The sequence below is a fragment of the Leishmania mexicana genome, chromosome 27, assembly GCF_000234665.1.
Source record: "Leishmania mexicana MHOM/GT/2001/U1103 complete genome, chromosome 27".
NCBI classification, from domain to species: domain Eukaryota; phylum Euglenozoa; class Kinetoplastea; order Trypanosomatida; family Trypanosomatidae; genus Leishmania; species Leishmania mexicana.
This window is the reverse complement of record NC_018331.1, coordinates 185,283-203,338: the sequence shown is the minus strand read 5'-3', so window position 1 is coordinate 203,338 and position 18,056 is coordinate 185,283. Positions and strand designations below refer to the sequence as shown.

General features: G+C 58.5%; 1 protein-coding gene across 1 annotated transcript; it reads right to left on the bottom strand.

Moving 5' to 3' along the window:
- Positions 1-206: 206 nt before the first annotated feature.
- On the bottom strand, positions 207-13,232 carry LMXM_27_0510 (putative calpain-like cysteine peptidase; the record flags this gene model as incomplete). Its single annotated transcript, XM_003876575.1, has 1 exon — positions 207-13,232. The coding sequence occupies one exon, from the start codon at positions 13,230-13,232 to the stop codon at positions 207-209; it is 13,026 nt and encodes a 4,341-aa protein (XP_003876624.1).
- Between the last annotated feature and the right edge of the window lie 4,824 nt (positions 13,233-18,056).

The following is an 18,056-nucleotide window of genomic DNA, read 5'->3' as shown; positions in this document are numbered from 1 at the left end:
GGGGAACGAACATGAGAGAGAGGAGGGATCTTCGCAAGAACGGGGCAAGGTACTCGTGAGAGACGTCAAACACAAACAAGAAGAGGACGCAGCCATCGAAGACCGCTGTCCGCTCCGTCTCCCTCCTCCTCTCCCCCATGTGTGTACCTGTCTCGCTCGTGACCCACCACAACGCACATTGCACGCGTTGCTGCGCATCGAGCACCTTAAAAAGTGCAAGAAATCCTGTCGCCGCTCGAGACAGGACCGTGACTCATGGGACGGGCGCCGTTTTTGCGCAGTGGCGGCAGCCTCTCAGCGTGCTGCCGGTGCTTCGACTGATACACGGCGGAGGCCTTTCCCAGTCGACGCGGGCTGCTACCACCCGAGGCCGCAGTGAGCTTTTGTGGCAAGTTCGGGAAGCTGGTGTGTTGCAGCTGCCGTGCCCCGGCAGGAGGCGCTACAAACCTTACCATCACCCGCTTCGGGGTGAAGATGCTCACAGTGCACGGGTTGTTGCCAGAGACAGGTTGATTAGGCGATGCAAGGAGAAGCGAGTAGTAGCCCGGTTTCTCCGCCCTGAACACAAGCGAGTGCTCGCGCGCGTTTGTTGGATCGCCGGAGGAGGTGAGCCTCATCGCCTGGTCGCTGAACGCCACCATCATCACGTCGTCTTCGGCAATAGCATCACCCGTAATCGCGGCCAGTCGGTCTGTCATCTTCTCCTGGCGCAGCAGCACATGCACATCGCAAGCGCTGCTGATCGTGAAGTCCACTCGCTGACTCTCTGCGCCGGGTGTCAGCGTGACAGCGGTGCTCTTCGGCTCTCGCGAGAGTCCGCAGTAGTTAAGCGGAGTGAGCGCGACCTTCGCCGATCCTGGGTAGACGGACACGTGAAAGGTGCCGTAGTGGCCTATCTTGGCTGTGTAGGGAATGAAAAGGCACGTGCTGTGCGCTGGCACCTCCATCACGCTACACAGCTCACGCGAGTCGAGCATGATGCTCTTATGCAGGAAGCTAGCCGTGCTGTTTGTCATCAAGGGCGTCAGCGGGGCTGTCGAGGACTTCGGCTCCATGAGAACAATACCCGACTGCGGGTAGTGGGTGCGTCCATCAGGATCGACGAACTGTGGCGCCTCGTGGCGGAGTTCTGCTAGGACGGTCGCCGGACGAGAGCTGCTGTTCTGAAGAATGAAGATGGGGTTGTTGCGGAAGCTCGTGAAGTTGGCGTTACCGCCGCTCGTGCGGCGGTTCCACGTGCCCGTCGCCGTAAGCCGGTCACCGCAGTTGATGTGGCACGTCTGCATGCTCGAGAAGTTGCGCAGAAACGTCTGCAGGGGTAGGTAGAGCACGTCGTCCTTCTCCACGTCGTACTGGCACACGTGCTGCAGCGCCAGGCTCCACTTCACGTCCGTGTGGCAAAGTGGACCGGTGTAGACCGGCTCATCGTTGCGGTACGAGTTTTCTAGCTTGATGACAATGTCGGACAAGTTCGTGGAGCCCTCCAGTGTGATGACCACGTCGACGAGCGCGTAGCTGCAGCAGGGGTGAATGCCATTCGGTACCGCAGTGTTCGACGAGCATACGACAACGTCGCCGCGCGCCATGCTCTCTTTCACGCCTAGCCAGAAGTCCACGGACGTATAGTTGTCGGGGTTGACAGCCTCCGCCAGGTTCCGTTTGAAAGGGGTGTGCGTCACTGGGCGGCCCGTCAGGTCACGCAGCGTCTCCAGAGAGGTGCAGTTGACAAGCTGGTCGTAGCCGCCGACAAACTTGGCGTACGCCTTCTCCAGCAACAGCGGGTACCATAGGTGGTACGGCGACTGCGCGAACTTCGGCTCCCGCTTGTCGTTGCACGGCACGCGGTCGTCGACATCAATGTAAACGGGGTTGCCGTGGGGATCGAAGAAGATGAACGTGTAAGGTGCGTTGACTGGGACCTCCTGCGTAACTATGAGACGCCGCAGCAGCACCGGGAGCCGCGACAGAGCGGCAATGAACGGGACAAGGTAGCTCATGTCCTGCGGCGCGGACACGACGTCATCCGGCGCCAGGGCTTCCGGCACGAAGGCCTCGTAGCGACCCTCCGGGTACAGATCGCACACACGCACCCACTGCTCCGCCACGTGTTCATTGGCCGCATGGAATTCCGAGTCCTGCCACCCTCGAAGCTCCATCGCCAGCTCGTGCGCGCGGCGGTTCAGCAGATGCTCCAGCTCCAGCACCTGGGACGGGTTCTCGCCGCTGCGCTTCAGACGCCGCCGCTCCAGCTCAATGTTGTGAAAGATTGGGTCCGTATCCAACGGCAGCCGTTCAAGTAGAATGCCCTCCGGCTCCTGGTCAAGGTACGCGCGCTCCGTCTGAATGAACTCCGCCCCAAGCTCCATGGCGCGCTTGTTCAGCTCATCCTCCATCTGCGACAGGTCTGTCTGACCTTTTTTCTTCGCACGGAAGCGTGCCAATTCCTTTTCGTGGAAGATGCAATCCGTGTTCAACGGGAGATCCGCTAGCGGCACGCCACACTGCTCCGGTTGCAGGTATTCCCGGTCGCTGCTCAGCAGCTGATCGGCCAACTCATACGCGCGAGTGTTCATGCCCGACTCCAGCACCGCGATATCGACCGCACCACCTTCCGGGTCGAACTTACGAAGGTGCCGCCGCGTCCGCTCAATTTCGCGCATTCGGCGGTCCGTGTTGAGCCGCAGGTCCTGCAGCGGAATACCGAGCGGAGCGCAGTCCATGAAGGCTCGCTCGTCGTCCAGGAGCCCTTGCGCCAGCTCCTCGGCGCGATTGTTCAGCTTTTCCTCGATCGCCTTCACGGAAGCGGCGCTGCGGCCCGCCTCTTTAAGGGCACGGCGCTGCTCCTCCATCTTGCGGAAGCCCTCATCTTCGTTTAACGGAACATCTGCGATAGGGACGCCGCACGGCTCCGAGTGAAGGAAGGCGCGCCCCTTGAGGACCAGATCCTTGGCGAGCACGTGCACGCGCTCGTTCATCTTCCGCTCCGTGTCGGCAAGCTCGCTGCGGCTCTTATCGTGGCGCTGGAGCAGCTTACGGCGCTGCAGCTCCCTCTCATGGAACTCGCGATCTGTGTTGAGGGGTAGGTAGCGCAGCGGGACCCCCTCCGGACTCTGATCCAGAAACGCCCGCTCCATCTTTACAAAATCCTCCGCGATCTGCCCAACGCGGTCCGCCATCTGCTCTTCGCAGGCACGAATGGCCTCATGATTGCGTTTCGGATGCGCCCTCAGTGCTCGGCGCTTACGTTCGATAGGGTTGAGGATCTCGTCGTGATTCAGAGGCAGCTCCTCCAGCGGAACGCCAAGCGGCTCCTGATCGAGAAGCGCGCGCTCCTTGCGAAGCAGATCCTTGGCAATCACGTGTGCCCTATCCTCCAAATCCGTCTCCTTCGCCGCTATCATCGCGGTGTTGCTGAGAGGCTCGCGTTTTAACTGCAGTCGCTCGTCCTCCATAGTGCGGAACAGTGAGTCGGCGTTGAGGGGCAAATCCGTCAGCGGCACACCTTCCGGCTCGCGTGACAGAAAGGCCCGCTCCGCCTCGAGGAATTCCTTGGCCAGCTCGTGCGAACGAGCGTTCATCTTCTCCTCGATAGCCCTGACTTCTGCCTCACCCATGCCTCCCTTCAGCATTTTCTTGCGACGGCGCCGCTCTCTTGCGAGGTCGCCGAACTCCTTATCCGAGTCCAGCGGCAGCTCCTCCAGCAGCACGCCCTCCGGCATGGGGTCCATAAAGACGCGGTCGGCAGCCAGTGTTGCACACGCAAGCTCCTTCGCTCTTTCGTTCATGCGCAATTCCATCTCGGCCACCGTGGCCGCGTTGGGATAGGCGCTGTGGTTCATGCGGTACCGCGCGATTTCCGCCTCCTTGAACTCTGGATCCTCGTCCAGACCGAGCTCAGCCAACGGGATGCCCTCCTGTTCCTGCTCCATGAAGCCGCGGGTCTTCGCAAAGGCGGCCCGTGCGAGGGTGTGGGAGCGCCGGTTCATCGCCTTGGTGAGCTCGCGAAGCACATCTTCATTCTGATTCGCCGAACGTGGGTCCCTGCGGCGCCGGCGGTACTCCTGTTCCAGCTTCTGGAATGTCGGGTCGTCATCGAGCGGAACCTCATTTATGTACATGCCCTCCGGCTGGGGGTCGAGGAAGGCACGCTCGGCGTTGATCAAGTCATCGGCAATCTCACAGGCGCGGCGGTCCATCTCGTCCTCGATGACGGCCATCTCCGCCGCCTCGACACGCCCCTTACCACGTTGCCGGCGGCGCTTCTTCGCGAGCTCGCGAAACGCCGAGTCAGCGTGCAGGTTGAGCTCCTCCTTCGCGATGCCGCGGTAGAACGCCTTGATGGGCTCCACATCCATCGCAATCACCTCGTCCGCCAACTTCAGCGCGTGATTGCGTAGCTCCTCCTCATCAGCCGCCACTTCCTTCTTCATGTCAGGTGAGCGCTTGTGCGCACGGCGCTGCCGCTCCAGCTTCATGAACCTCCTGTCCGTATCCAGGGGTAGCTCCTCCAAAGGGATGCCGTGCATCTCTTCCGGCAAGTAGCCGCGATCGCCCACGACAATTTCATGCGCCAACTCGTGGGCGCGCCCATTCAGCTTCTTCTCCAGTTCCTCCACTGCAGAACCTCTGCCGGTCGCGTCTTGGGCCAGCAGGATTGCCCGTTCGACCTCCATTCCGTGGAAAACATGGTCGGTGTCGAGCGGGATGTCGCACAGGTCCACACCTTCGGGATTCATGTCGAGGTACTTGTCACGGTCACCCTTCAGCTGCGCGACACCCACCTCGTCGGCCCGCGCCTGCAGCTCGCGTCGCAAGTCGGCGGCGGCGCTGGAGGAGTGAGGGGCATTTGGCTGCAGTTTCTGCTTCCAAAGTTCCTTCTCCTTGGCCACAAAGGTCTTGTCCGCGTCGAGGGCCAGGAGCTCCTTCGGAATATCGGACGACTTGCTTCGAAGAAAGTCGCGGCCCTCCGCCTTCACCTTGGCAGCCATCACGTGCACGCGGTCGTTCATCCGCCCCTCCGCCTCGGCGATTGCCCTCGGGCTCTGCTTGTCAGAAGCCTTTAGTAATCGGAGCTCCTTTTCCATCGCCACAAACAGCGCGTCTTCCTCAAGCGTCAGCAGTGACAGCGGCACGTTCTCCGGTTCCTGGTCCAGCCGAGCGCGATCCACCGCAATGCGCTCCCTGGCCAGCCCGTGCGCGCGCACATTAAGCGCCTCTTGCGCGTCGCGCACCTTAGCCGCACTTACCAGCGGCTCCTTCTTGACCCGACGCAGCGACACCACCTCCGCAGCAAAGACCGCGTCGTTGTGAGGCCGCAGTAAGTTGAGCGGGTACCCTTCAGGCTCCTGGTCCAGCCCGTTCAGGTCCTCCTCGAGTTGCTTCCTCGCCAGACTCGCCGCGCGTTTGTTGAGGCGGCCCTCCAGCTCCTGCATACGCTCCGCGTTCCCATCCGCGCCGGACACCTTCAACTTCGCCCGCTCCACCTCCATCGAGTGGAACTTGCTGTCCGTGAAGAGTGGCAGCTCCTCGATCGACACACCTTCCGGCTGTGGGTTGAGGTAGCCACGATCCATCGCGAGTGCCACATTCGCCAGATCGTGCGCACGCTTGTTCAGTTGGACCTCGAGGCCCTTTATGGCGGAAGAGTTCTTGACAGGATCACGCGCCTTCAGAACTGCCCGCTCCACCTCCATCTCATAGAAGGCCGCGTCGGTGTCAAGAGGCAGATGCGCAAGAGGCAGGCCCTCCGGGTCCTGATCGAGGTAACCGCGGTCGCCACGGAGAAGCTTGGTGGCTGCTATCATCGCGCATTGGTTCATCGCGCGGAGCAGCCTGGCGACCGAATCTGCGCTGTGGCCCTCGGGCAGCTGCTCCTTCTCCGCAATCAACGCACTAAGCGTGGGGTCCTCATGCAGGTTCAGCAGCTCCAACGGGATGCCGCACGGTGTCTGCGCCAGCGACTTGAGATCTTCCATCTTCACAGCCCTGGCCAGCTCCGCTGCGCGGGTGTTCAGCTGATCTTCCAAGTCGGCGATTTGGTGCTCATTCTTCCTGGGGTCTGTCAGCTTCAGCTTTGCCCGCTCCGCCTCAAGAACGTGGAAGGCGGCATCCGTGTCGAGCGGCAGGCGCCCAAGTGGCACCTTCTCCGGTTTCGGATGCAGGTAACCGCGGTCCTCCTTCATGACACCGTCTGCCATCGCGTAGCAACGGTCGTTCATGCGAGACTGCACCTCCTTTATCGCAATTTGCCTATCGCCTTCCGACGCTTTTAGCCAGCGCAGCTCATCTATCGTCTTCCCGAGCTCGGCATCCTGGTGCGGCTGCAGGAGTGCCAACGGCAGGTCGTGCGGGTGCTGATCCAGACCGCGCAGGTCCTCCTCCTTCTGCGCGAGTGCCAACTCTTTCACGCAAGCCTTGAGCTCGCTCTCCAGATTCGCTATGGCACCAGCGTGCTTGACGGGGTCCTTCAGACGCAGAATTGTCCGCTGCACCTCCTTTTGGAACACCGCGTCAGTACTCAGCGGCAGTATCTCACGCGGAACACCTTCAGGGTGGAGGTCAAGGTATGTGTCGCGCCCTTCCTCCAGCGCCGCCGTTGCAAGCTCGTGGACACGCTTGTTCAAGTTTGCCTGCAGTTCCGCGACATTATGCTTCAGCTGTGGCAAACGCTTCGACTGCCGCAGCTCGTCGATTAGCCGCACCACCTCAGTATCTTGGCGCGGCTTCAACAGGTCCAGCGGAATACCCAATGGAAGCTTGTCCACGTCGTCAAAGTCTCTGCTCAGCACACTGCGAGCAAGCTCCGCCGCCCTGCTGTTCATCTCGTCCTCTAGACCAGCAATAGCCTTCCGGTTTTCCATTGGATCGCTCTCCTTGAGCTCCTGTCGCCGATGCCGCAAGTCATTGAAGGCCTCGTCGGTGCTCAGCGGCAGCTGTGATAGCGGCACCCCCTCTGGGTTGGGGTCAATAAAGTACAGCTCACCTTCCTTAAGCTCCCGCGCAAGCTCGTTCAGACGGTCATCCATGATTTGCTCAATATTCTCCGTAGATGTGACGGTCCCGTCGCGCACGCAGGCGCGACGCTTCTCGGCTGCCTCGCTGAAGAGGCGATCGGAGTGCGGCTTCAGATCCTTTGTGCAGATGCCATTGTAGAGTGGGGGAAAGTGGGAAAGATCGTCCTTCATCACCAACTCCGCCAGCTGGCATGCGCGGTCCTTCAGCATGCTCTCCGCCTTGCGTACAGCAGCGCCGCAGTTAACCGGGTCGGTGACCTTTATCATGCTTCGTTCCACCTCCAAAGCGTGGAACACAACGTCCTCGTCAAGCGGAATATGCTCCAGCAGAATGCTGCGCGGCCTGGGGTCGAGGTACTTCGTCCGATCGCCTGCCAGCAGCCTTCGCGCCACCTCGAAAGCGCGGTTATTCAACGCCGACTCCTTCTCGCGGAGAATGACAGCGCTGCCCGAAGGATTCTTGCGGAGCAGCCGCAAGTCATTGATGAGTGCTGCCCCAATCGCGTCGTTGTGCAAATCCAGCACCTCCTTCGCAAGACCAAGAGGAACGTCATCAACGGAGGAGAGATCCGCAACGCGAAGGCAGCGCGCCAACTCAGCTGCCCGCCGATTTAGCGCGAAATCAACGCTACCCTTAACTGTCCCACTGAGCTGAGAGTCCGTCACCTTCAGTCTCAACCGCTGCAACTCCATCTCGTGGAAAGCGGCATCCGTGTCGAGCGGCAGCTCCGACGTCGGTATGCCCTCGTACGAGTCGGCCAGAACCTTGCCACGCTCCCCATCCTTCAGCTGCTGCGCAACCACTACGGCACGCGCGTTCAGCTCCGTCTCCTTGAGCGCTATGCCGGTCCGGTCGGTCTTCCCATTCTCTTTCAGCTCCGCGCGCTGCGCCTCCTTCGCGCAGAACTCGGCATCCTCGTCCAGCGGCACCAGCTCTAGAGGAACCCCCGCCGGCTCCGGCGCAAGATACGCGCGGTCACCCTCAAGTCGGGCTCGCGCCAACGCATCCGCGCGGGCAAGGAGCTGCGCCTCCAGAGCTGTGACCTCGGCCTTGTGGCCAGGCGTGCACGCCGCACGCGCACGTGCGTGCTCCAAGCGCCGAAACTCCGCGTCATCGTCCAGCGGCAGCGCCCGCAGAGGCACACCGCGCAGAGCCTTTGGCAGGTACTTGGCACGGTCGGCGACGTTCATGCCGTGGGCAATGCCCGCCGCACGCTCCCCCATCGTGTCGATCAGCCGCTGCAGCGCAGCGGGGTCTGCGTGGCCAGACTCGAGCATTTTCATGCGCGCTGCCTCCGCGTCACGGTACGCGGCGTCGCCGTCAAGAGGAAGCGTCCCCATCGCACGGCCTCCGTACTCTGCCGCCAAATACTTGGAACGCTCCTCGGCAAGATGCCCGTCAGCGAGCCCCTGCGCACGTTTCTGCACCTCCTTCTCCAGCGACTTGATCGCCGAGGCGTTCTTGTCCGGCCTCTTTCTCAGCTCGCGCAGCCTTCGCTCCATGTCAGCAGTCTCCGTGTCGCTGTCCAGCAGCGCGTCCACCTGCCCCGCCGTCAGCGGCGTCTCCATGCTCCGCAGCATCGCTCGCTCGCTCGCCTTCATCGACACAGCCAGATCACGCGCGCGCTTCCGCATCTCGTCCCCCAGACGCGCAGCCTCCGCATCCGCATCGGTGCCGGTGCGCAGTCGGCGCAGCCGCTCCACCTCCATCTCGTGGAAAGCGGCATCCGTGTCGAGCGGCAGCTCCGACGTCGGTATGCCCTCGTACGAGTCGGCCAGAACCTTGCCACGCTCCCCATCCTTCAGCTGCTGCGCCAGTTCATGAGCGTGTTTGTTTATCTTCGCTTGCAATGCGGTGACAGTCGCTTGGGAAGTGGTGGATGAGCGGAGCAGCTGCCTGAGTTCGTCCTCTTCGGCGCAGAAGCGTTCGTCTGTGTTCAGCGGCAACAAGTCCAGAGGGACAAACTCCGGTTCTCGATCGAGGTAGGTGCGCTCGGCTTCGTGCATAGATCGAGCCATTTCCGTCGCTCTTTTCACGAGGCGATATTCAACGTCGCGAATGGCGGACGCATTCGACTCCGGACGACGTCGTAGACGCAGCAGGTCCGTCATCATCCCGGCGAATGCCTCGTCGGAGATCATCGGAATCGCGTCGCGTGGGATTCCCTCAGGCCGCGTATCGATGAAAGAGAGGTCGATGTGAAGAAGCTCGTCCGCGATGTTGTCGGCGATGCTGCGCAGCTTAGCCTCCTGTGCAGACAACTTGTAATGATTGCGCAGATCCTGTTTGAGGTAGTACCGCTCACGTTCCGCATCCATGTACACCTGGTCATCGTCCAGCAGCGGGTTTAGTGAATGGAGGTCGTGGCCTGCCAGGTAGATCGGCCGCTCACTGGCCAGTTTTGCCTTTGCCAACTCATGCGCCCGCTTGTTCAGGCAATTCTGGAGGCGTTGAATCTCCTCCGTGTTCGCAGACGGGTCGTTGAGGAGGCGCTCGAGTGCGGCCAAGTCGTCCTGGAACTGGATATCCCTGTCAATGGGTAACTCCGATAGTGGAATACTCTCTGGGTGCGACTCGAGGAAGGCCATGTCCATCGCGCCCAGAGCGGCAGCATCCTGCGGCGTCTCTGTGATGCGCACGTGTGCCCCCTCAACCGCACAGATCTCCATCTTGCACGGCACATCACCGCTACCCCGGGGGCAGGTAATGAGGAAGGCATAGTGACCTGGTTTCGTGAGGTGCGTCACGAGACTCACCTCGCGGTAGTTCACGGCGGACGGAAGTCCCTTGATGCGATTGTTCTGCAGATCGCACAAGTAGACACCAACGTAGTCTTCGGCGATCACGTTACCACCCTGAGGAGAATCAAACGCCTTCTCCTGCCCAAGTACCGCGTGCACGTCCGTCGGCGTGTCGACCAAAAAGTCGACCCGCGCGTTTGCTTGGTTGCGGAGATCGACGTGCGCGATGGCCGGCTGGTGCTGCGCCACCGTCGGGCGGTAGCGTTCAATGCGCAGCTTCTCGCCATCGTCCGCCCGCATGAACCAATAGGAGAGAATAAATTTGCTGATAGCGCGGTTGCTGCAGTGTCCAGCGACGTAGCACAGCGACTGTGGCGGAATCGTCAGCACGTTGGCCACCTCGCGCACCGGCACCGGCGTCTCGCAGTGAATAAGACGGTGATTATCGAGGGTGACCAGGTGCGTCGAGATGCCTGCAGCGCTGGGGTTTGCCTGGGCGACAGAAAGTCCTTTCATGGGATAAGCCAGCTCATGGTTTGGCATGGTGTGCCGCAAGTGTCGCCGATCCGGCTGATGAAGCATGCCCACAAGCTGCACAATGTCTTTCGTCGGGTTTGAAAAAATGAACATGGGGTTCTGGCGCCACGATACGAGGGACGTGTCCCCACCATTCGTGTTCGGGCCCCACTCACTGTTGAAGTACCGAGGAGGCTCGGCAAGACCATCAACGTAGCCCATCTGCATCCCCGAAAAGCCTGTAACAAAGTTGTTGGCAGGGATGTAGAAAGCGTGGCTATCCTTCCGGGGTCGAAACCTGCTCAGTGGCTCTCTAGTCCACGCTCCGTCTTTGGCGTTCATGGGGCCCTTGTACGGCGAGTCTTCATACGGGTTGTACATCTTCACAAGCATGTCACAAACCCGCTGCCCGTCTCTGATCGGTACAATATCCAGTAGGGCGTAATACCGTCCCGTCAGCAAACCGTACTGCTCCGCATCTTTGCCGCTCGCCAGCGCAGTCGTGCACAAGTCCGGCAACTTGCTAGCCAGCTCCTTCCAGTAGGGGACGTCGTCGAAGTAGGACATGTTCACCTTCGCCGCCGCCGGGTCAGTCGAGACAGAGACACACGGCCGACCTGTATAGTCGTGGAAGACCTCGCCCTGCGAAATATCCTCGAGGTTTTGGTAAAGCGTGTAGAACTTCGCGTACGCCTTCTCCAGCAGCAGCGGCCACCAGTGGTGCGTCGGCGAGCGGCAGAACACCGTGTCGCCCTTCACCATCGGAATGCGGTCGTCGATCTCCACCTTGATCCACTGCCCGTAGCGGTGGAACTGGAACGTGTAGCGGCCGTCCTTGCGCGGCTTCTTCGAGATGAAGCAGTTGCGGATCACGTCGGGGTGGCGTTCCAGCAGTGCCGCGAACGCCGTCAGCGTACTGCAGTCGTAGTGGTCGCCCTGTCCGAACTGGTCGCGACTCAGCTCGTCCGGCAGCAGCGGTTTCGCCTTGCCTTCGGGGTAAAGGTCGCCAATGTGCACCCACGGCTCGCTCGTGGCGCCACGGTTGTCCACGTAGAAGCGCTTGTCCTCGAACGGGGAATCGCTTTCGGCCTGCTCGCCGTGGTGCGCCACATCGAATACGACGGGGACGTAGTCGATCGGGTTCTCCACGAGGGCGGCCTCATCGCCTTCGTCGATGATGTCCTCATCGTCGAACATCGTGGCATCCTCTGGTGGGTCGACGATGCGTACGTTCGAGGCGTGCGAGCCAACGATGGTGATGTACGCCGGCACCTCGCCCTTCGCACGCGGGCACGTGATGGAGATGGCATAGCGACCGCTGCGGGGGAGGCGGTGGATGATGCTGATCTCGCGGAAGTTCGTGGCAGCGTGCACGCCGGCTATCTTGCGGTCCGTGTCGTCGTAGAGGTACATGCCCATGTAGTCCTCCGTCATGGCGTCGCCACCGGACTTGCTCACGTAGGGCTTTGTTTGGTGCACGAGGATGTGGATATCTGTCCCTTCATCAACGTAAAAGTCAACACGGTCCTTTTTCTTGTGGCACAGCTCGATGTCTTTCGTTGCGGGGCTGGCCCAGTTCATGCCGGGGATGGCCAGCTGCTCTACTGAGAGCTGCGAATAATCTTGATCCTTGAAGTGGTACAGCGATAACTGAAAACTAGCCTCAGCGCCCTTGTGCATGCAGGAGGGGACGAGGTAGCACATGGAGTGCGCTGGGATCATAATTATGTTCGCCACCTCGCGCGAGTTGAGGAAGAGGCCCTTGAAGGTTGTCTTGTGGCTGTTTCCGGTGACGTAAAAGGTCGGGATCGGATGCTGGTAGGTGAACCGAGTCACGACAACGCCACACTGAACGTAAGTTGCGTCACTATCCGGGTCGGAGAAACGGCGATGGTCTTCCTGCTGTACCATCGTGACGATCTTGATGTCCGTTGGGCCACTGTTTCGCACCAGGAAGAATGGGTTCTTGCGCCACAACACACTCGTCGGATTGCCGCCAGCCGACTCACCTTTCCATGCAGCGCGGTATGTTTGCGACACAGCCTCTACAGTGCGCATAAGGCAGTACTGGATGGAGTTCAGGGATTTCAGAAGCAGCTTCAGCGGAATAAAGATAGAATAGCGGTCGTCTACGGGGTATTGCTGCCGCAGCTTCGCCGGCCACTTACTATCCTTCTTGTTTAATGGACCGCTGTACTCGTACTCATCGTCTTCAAAGGGGTTGTGCAGATGAATAACAATGTCGTCTAACGCCGAAGCTCCAGTAAGGGAGAAGATACCTAGAATAGCGTATTGCTGCTCCGACTGCATCCCGATACTTTCCAGTTCCGAATGCTTCGTAAGGGCAGACAAAACGTAGTCGCCGCGCAGCAGGCCTTCACCCATCGACAGCCAGTACGGTCCATCTTTGGTATTGACGCCGGCCGCCTTGGCCAGCTTGGCGTCCATGGGGATGTTCAGCACCGGGTTGCCTGTCAGGTCGTGGAATGTCTCTAAAAGGGTGCAGCCCTCGAGGTGGTCGTAGGCGGTGTAGAACTTCGCGTACGCCTTCTCCAGCAGCAGCGGCCACCAGTGCTCGGTCGGGGACTGCGCGTACAGAACTGCATCATCCTCTAAAGGAATGGTGTCGTCGATCTCGACCCTCACCCACTCCTGTCCGCGGAAGAACTGGAACGTGTAGCGACCATCCTGGCGCACCTTCTTCGTCACAAAGCAGTTGCGGATTACATCCGGGAAGCGGATCAGCGTTGCAAGTGCCGATATCATGAAGCATTCATAGTGGTTGCCCTGGCCGAACTGCTCGCGCGAGAATGCTTCCGGCAGCAGCGGCTGGTTCACGCCGCTCGGATACAGGTCTCGAATGGACACCCACTGATCTGCCACATCTTGATTACTTTCGATAAACTCAGTGTCCTTGAAGAGCGTTTTGCTGTCCGGTACCTCCGTAAAAGGTGACGACATGATGATCGAGAAGAAATACGCGAGGACGAGGGGGGCCTTCCTCCCTTCACTGATGTTGTTTCAGATCTTCTGAGGTCGTCGATGTTTTTTTTTTCTTTTTCTTGCGGGCGACGTTACGCTCCAGGCTGCAAGAGCGCTATAGCACCCAGAAGAACGTTGTCTATATATATGTCGAGAGACACGCACGAAACCACACGTGATGTGAGCAAGAGAGGAAAGAATATATATGTGCACCCAGTCAGCAACCAAAGTGAAGGGGAATGGCGAGGAGCGCGATCGACACGTCAACGGAGAGGGAGAACTTGTCGAGGGACGAAGATGTGATCCGGTCAGCAGCTTAAACCAAGCCACAGCACAAACGGAGAAAAAATGGCAGCTTACGTGCAACCAAAACAGAAGAGAGGGAGATGCGGGCGGAAACAACTGACGGGAGCATACAACAGACACAGAGTCGTTCCAAGGGGGGGGGAATACAAAGCCACGCCCGCAAACACACCACACACGAAATAATAATAATACAGTGCGACAGGAAGCGGGGGTGAAGGAGAGGTGAGAAAGATGAGCACTGAAAAGTCTCGGTGTGACACAACACAAAACACAGCAAAGAGAAAAAGAAAAACTGAGACTGGCTACAGAACACTAGCAAAGGTGAAGAAAAAGGCTATGTACAAGGCGAGTGTGTGTGGGAAGATGGGCGGGACTGTGATGCGCTTTTGTCTAATCCTCGAGCAAACTCAACACATGCAATGCTCAAGTGAGAAAGGCCGAAATAGGTGCTACGCACCCAGCCCCCGCCAACAATGGCCCTCTGTTGGTCACCGATTGTGCACTCCGAAGCGACAGGGCAGCGGATGCCTGTACGCGTGTGGCACGGAGAACGCAGAACGAATATACAAATCAAAATAAGTGGTTGCCAATACAAAAAAAAAAACAAATGTGTAGCATCAATGAAAAAAGCGCGGTTCGCTTCCAGATGATGCGCGCGTGTGTACTCGTCGCTTCAATACAAAACGAGTGCCCCCACGCATGACACACAACAACAAAAAAAAAGGATGAAGCCGAGAGGCGAAAAAAAGGAGTCCGCCACCCAGAGGGTTGAGGGAATGAGAAGAAAGGGGCGTGGCAGTGGCAGTGGTGATGGTGGTGGTGTGAGGGGGTGCGAGGGTTTAGAACTGAAAGATGCAAAGCAGGAGCGCAACGACACACACACACACACACAGACACACAGCGAACTCGGAATAGAAAGAGGCTAGAGATGGTGTTGGGAGAGCAAAATAAAGACACGCACGGAGCACGAGAGGAGAGGGACGGCAGTGGAGGGAAGTCAGGAGGGGGTCGAACAAGGTATGGAACTGGGAGGGGGGTCGAAGGGAAGCTGCCTTCCGCACTTGGAAATGAGAAGTGCACGCCCAACAAGATTAACAGACGCCAACAGAACGCCAAGGAAGAAGAGCAGAAGCTCTTGCAATGCGCCTCTCCACTCGAGCGTGCGCTTGGTTATTTCTTTGCGCCTTTCTTTGGAAATTCGGCTCAGTGTCCCGACGCGTCGCCTCCTCGAGAAACCACACGAACTCGCTCTTACTCCCCTACACGTGTGCGAGAGAGTGTTAGTAATGCAAAGGAGAATAGCTGTGAGTCGAAGAGTAGGAAAAGTACGATGGGAGGCGAAGTGGGGTTTCGAATGTGTGTGCGTGTGTGTGTGTGTGTGTGTGTGTGTGTGTGTGTGTCTGTGTGCGCGCGTAAGTTTCTTCTCTCTCGTTCGTATGTGCGTGTTCGTCTGCGTGGTGGGAGTAGATGGCTATACTTCACATAAACCTCTCCAGAGCCGAGAGACAGAGTGGAGACCGTACGTGTGCGTGTAGAGAAGGATAGCCCGCAGAAATAGGGGTGTTGGATGGGAAGCAGCGAATATACATATATATATATATATATATATGTATATGTATGTATATATATATATATGTATGTATATATATATGTTGAGGCAGGAGAGGTGAGGAACGAGACGACGTGAGGCGTAGCACACACGCGTAAACACATGTATGCCTGTGCTCATATACGCAGACATGAATGCGTAGCGAAGAGGGGTTGAGATATGCCCACGGCAGTGACCAAGATCAGTTGCAGAGAGGGAAACCGCGGCGTCAACGGTGCCTTGCTCCACTTCACCACCGCCATGTCCAAACCTCGCGTCTTTCGCATACGACCTCATGGGTGAGGGTGCAGGCGTGGACGTTTGTCATGGTGTCCGAACGAAGCACCAAAGACGGCGAGCAAAACGCCGCGAAGTGCCGCAAATCATAGGCCATCTTGCGCTCGCTCGCATCTAACCGCGACGGCGCCTTTCTTGCCTGCATACGTTTTTCTTGCATTTTTTTTTCAGGGTTTGTTGACATAGTTCGAAAGTGGTAGCACACGAAAACGGAGAAGAAAAGAAAGTGTTTCAGCGTGTAAATGTCTGCGCGGTGAGTGATAGCGTGCGTATAGGCGTTCATGTGTGCACGACTTGTCCAGTGTACGAAGGCCACCCACGCTCTTGATCGCCCCGTCCGTGGCCCAGCACACCTCGCGGACAGCGAGAACGGAAACTACACAAAACCACGCGCACTCGAGCGAATTGCCCACGACGCCGTCCAAAGCGCGAGCATGTCATCGAGGAAGCAAACAAAAATAATAAGACAGAGGATGAACGAATGAGAAGGACACGTACACGGCAAATCGCAAGGGGCAACGGCACGTCTTCTGTCAAGCACCTTGTTGTCTGTTCGTGTCTTTTCTTCCCTGCACATCTCGGACGGCACGTCACCTTCTCGTCTCCCTCTCGTGCCTCGGGCTTTGCTCTTCTCTTGTAAACATGAGTCGAATTCAAATTTTTCTTTTGTCGGCCCTTTCCTTTTGCGGTATTTTTCGAGGAAACGAGGCGACACACGCGTCATGCGCTCCTTGGGCTTTCTCCTTTTGTTGTTGTTTTTCGCTTGTGGCGGTTTTGCGTACGCGGCTGCTCCGCATCTTCCTGTCTGCTGTGACGCATCTCTCCCGCCCCCCCCCCCCATTAGGGGGGGGGGGGCGGTGAACAAGACGAGGCAGAGTTCTCCAGCACGCCAAAACACCCCCTTTTTCTTTGCCCCTCCCTCCCTCCTCCGTCCCCCCGTATATTCTCTCGTGTACCAGATGGACCAGGCACGTCGGCCCATCGTGACGTCTTCCTCCCTTCCAGAGCTGTTCTTACGTCGGCGCCGCTACTTCTCGGTGTGTTCCATCACCATCTCGGAGCCTCGACCCTCCCCTGCCTCTCCGGCCTTCTCTCCCACACGATGGGCTCACTCTCCGCCTCGATGGACTGTCGAGACTCTTTTCCTACACGAGAGGGATGGAGGGAGCCGCGCCTATTCGTACTCGCCCGCTCCGCTCTCCGATGTCGACTCCCTCTTGCACTTGCGCTTGGATGCTGCAAAAAAAAAAAAACGCAATATACAAGAAAACATTCAGCGCGCCACTGACACAACGTGGCCCTTCGCACCCAACTCCGTGCAAGGCGCTGCCTCAACTTCCCCGCTCCTGGCACTCTCCTCGCCCGCTCACTACGGGGTATCCCGCAGTGTAAGGGATCTCGTGCATCGCGCGCCGTCCACGACTGCTCCTTCTATGTTCCCCGCAAAGAAAAAGTAGTGAAGCAATGGCAGCGCACGGGAATGGGACGAGACGGGATTGACTCCAGCACTGTCGAAGCGCGAGAGAGGGAGCGTATGCGCGTGAGCATGCACAGGCATGCAATACAACTTGCCACACGCATCGAATCCGTTGTGACGCCACGCCAAGGAATACGTCATGCGATACAGAGGGAGAGACGAAAATTCGCACAAGAGATGAGGCCGGGCAGGCAGCGTGTGTGCATCCATTCTCGCCTCGTGCACGCAACACCGACACGAGAGAATAGGTGACACTCGTTTTTTTGTGTGTTGTCGGCTACTCATCATGGACGCCAAACGACAAGGCAATGGCGTTTTCGAAGAGAGCAGCAATGTGGTGGCACACGCGGGAAGACAGAGAGCCGGCCAACGCACACGAGCACACACACACGGCGAGAGGATGCGCAACTAAACACACGAGCACAGGAACACACAACAACAACAACAAATAAAAGAGAGGGAGAAGAGGTAAAGAGATGAGATACATGAACACGAAAAAAAAGCGGAAAGACATCCAGAGGAAGGGGGGGCAGGGCAGGGCAGGGATGAGCCCACCAACGTGGGAGCAGGACCAACACAGGAGAACCCAACAGGGGAAAAAAGGGGAAGCACACACACACAGAGAGAACAGACCTCTGGTGGCCGCCATCCGGTAACCCGTGATGCGATTCCATCACGCAGAGACATCGACCGACACACAACGCGCGCAAGAGCTCCCCGTGCGCATGAGAGCTCCCTGAGAAAGACACTGCAGAGAGGGCAGCACACGCATAAAGGCGAAACAAAACGGAGAACATTGCAGAGGAAAGACAACAATAGATATAAAAAAAAGAAAAGAAAAAATACAAACAAAGCCACGGGCACAACTGCGTGCGCGCGTGCGCCCATCTGAGTTGGAGCGAGACCTCCCCACGCCTTTCCTTCCACACTTCGACACCTCCCAGCGCAGACAGACACAGCATCACACGCTACTTGCATTCACGCCCAGACGGGCTCGCTCACGAAAAGAGGAGGGGCGACGCCATCCAATCGGATTGTCAAACACCTGGCCGACTCATGCGCATCCTCTCACACGCGTCCGCGCACACTATACGGTGCATCCGTCAGCGCCTAGCAAGCAACAAGCGAGGCTAGA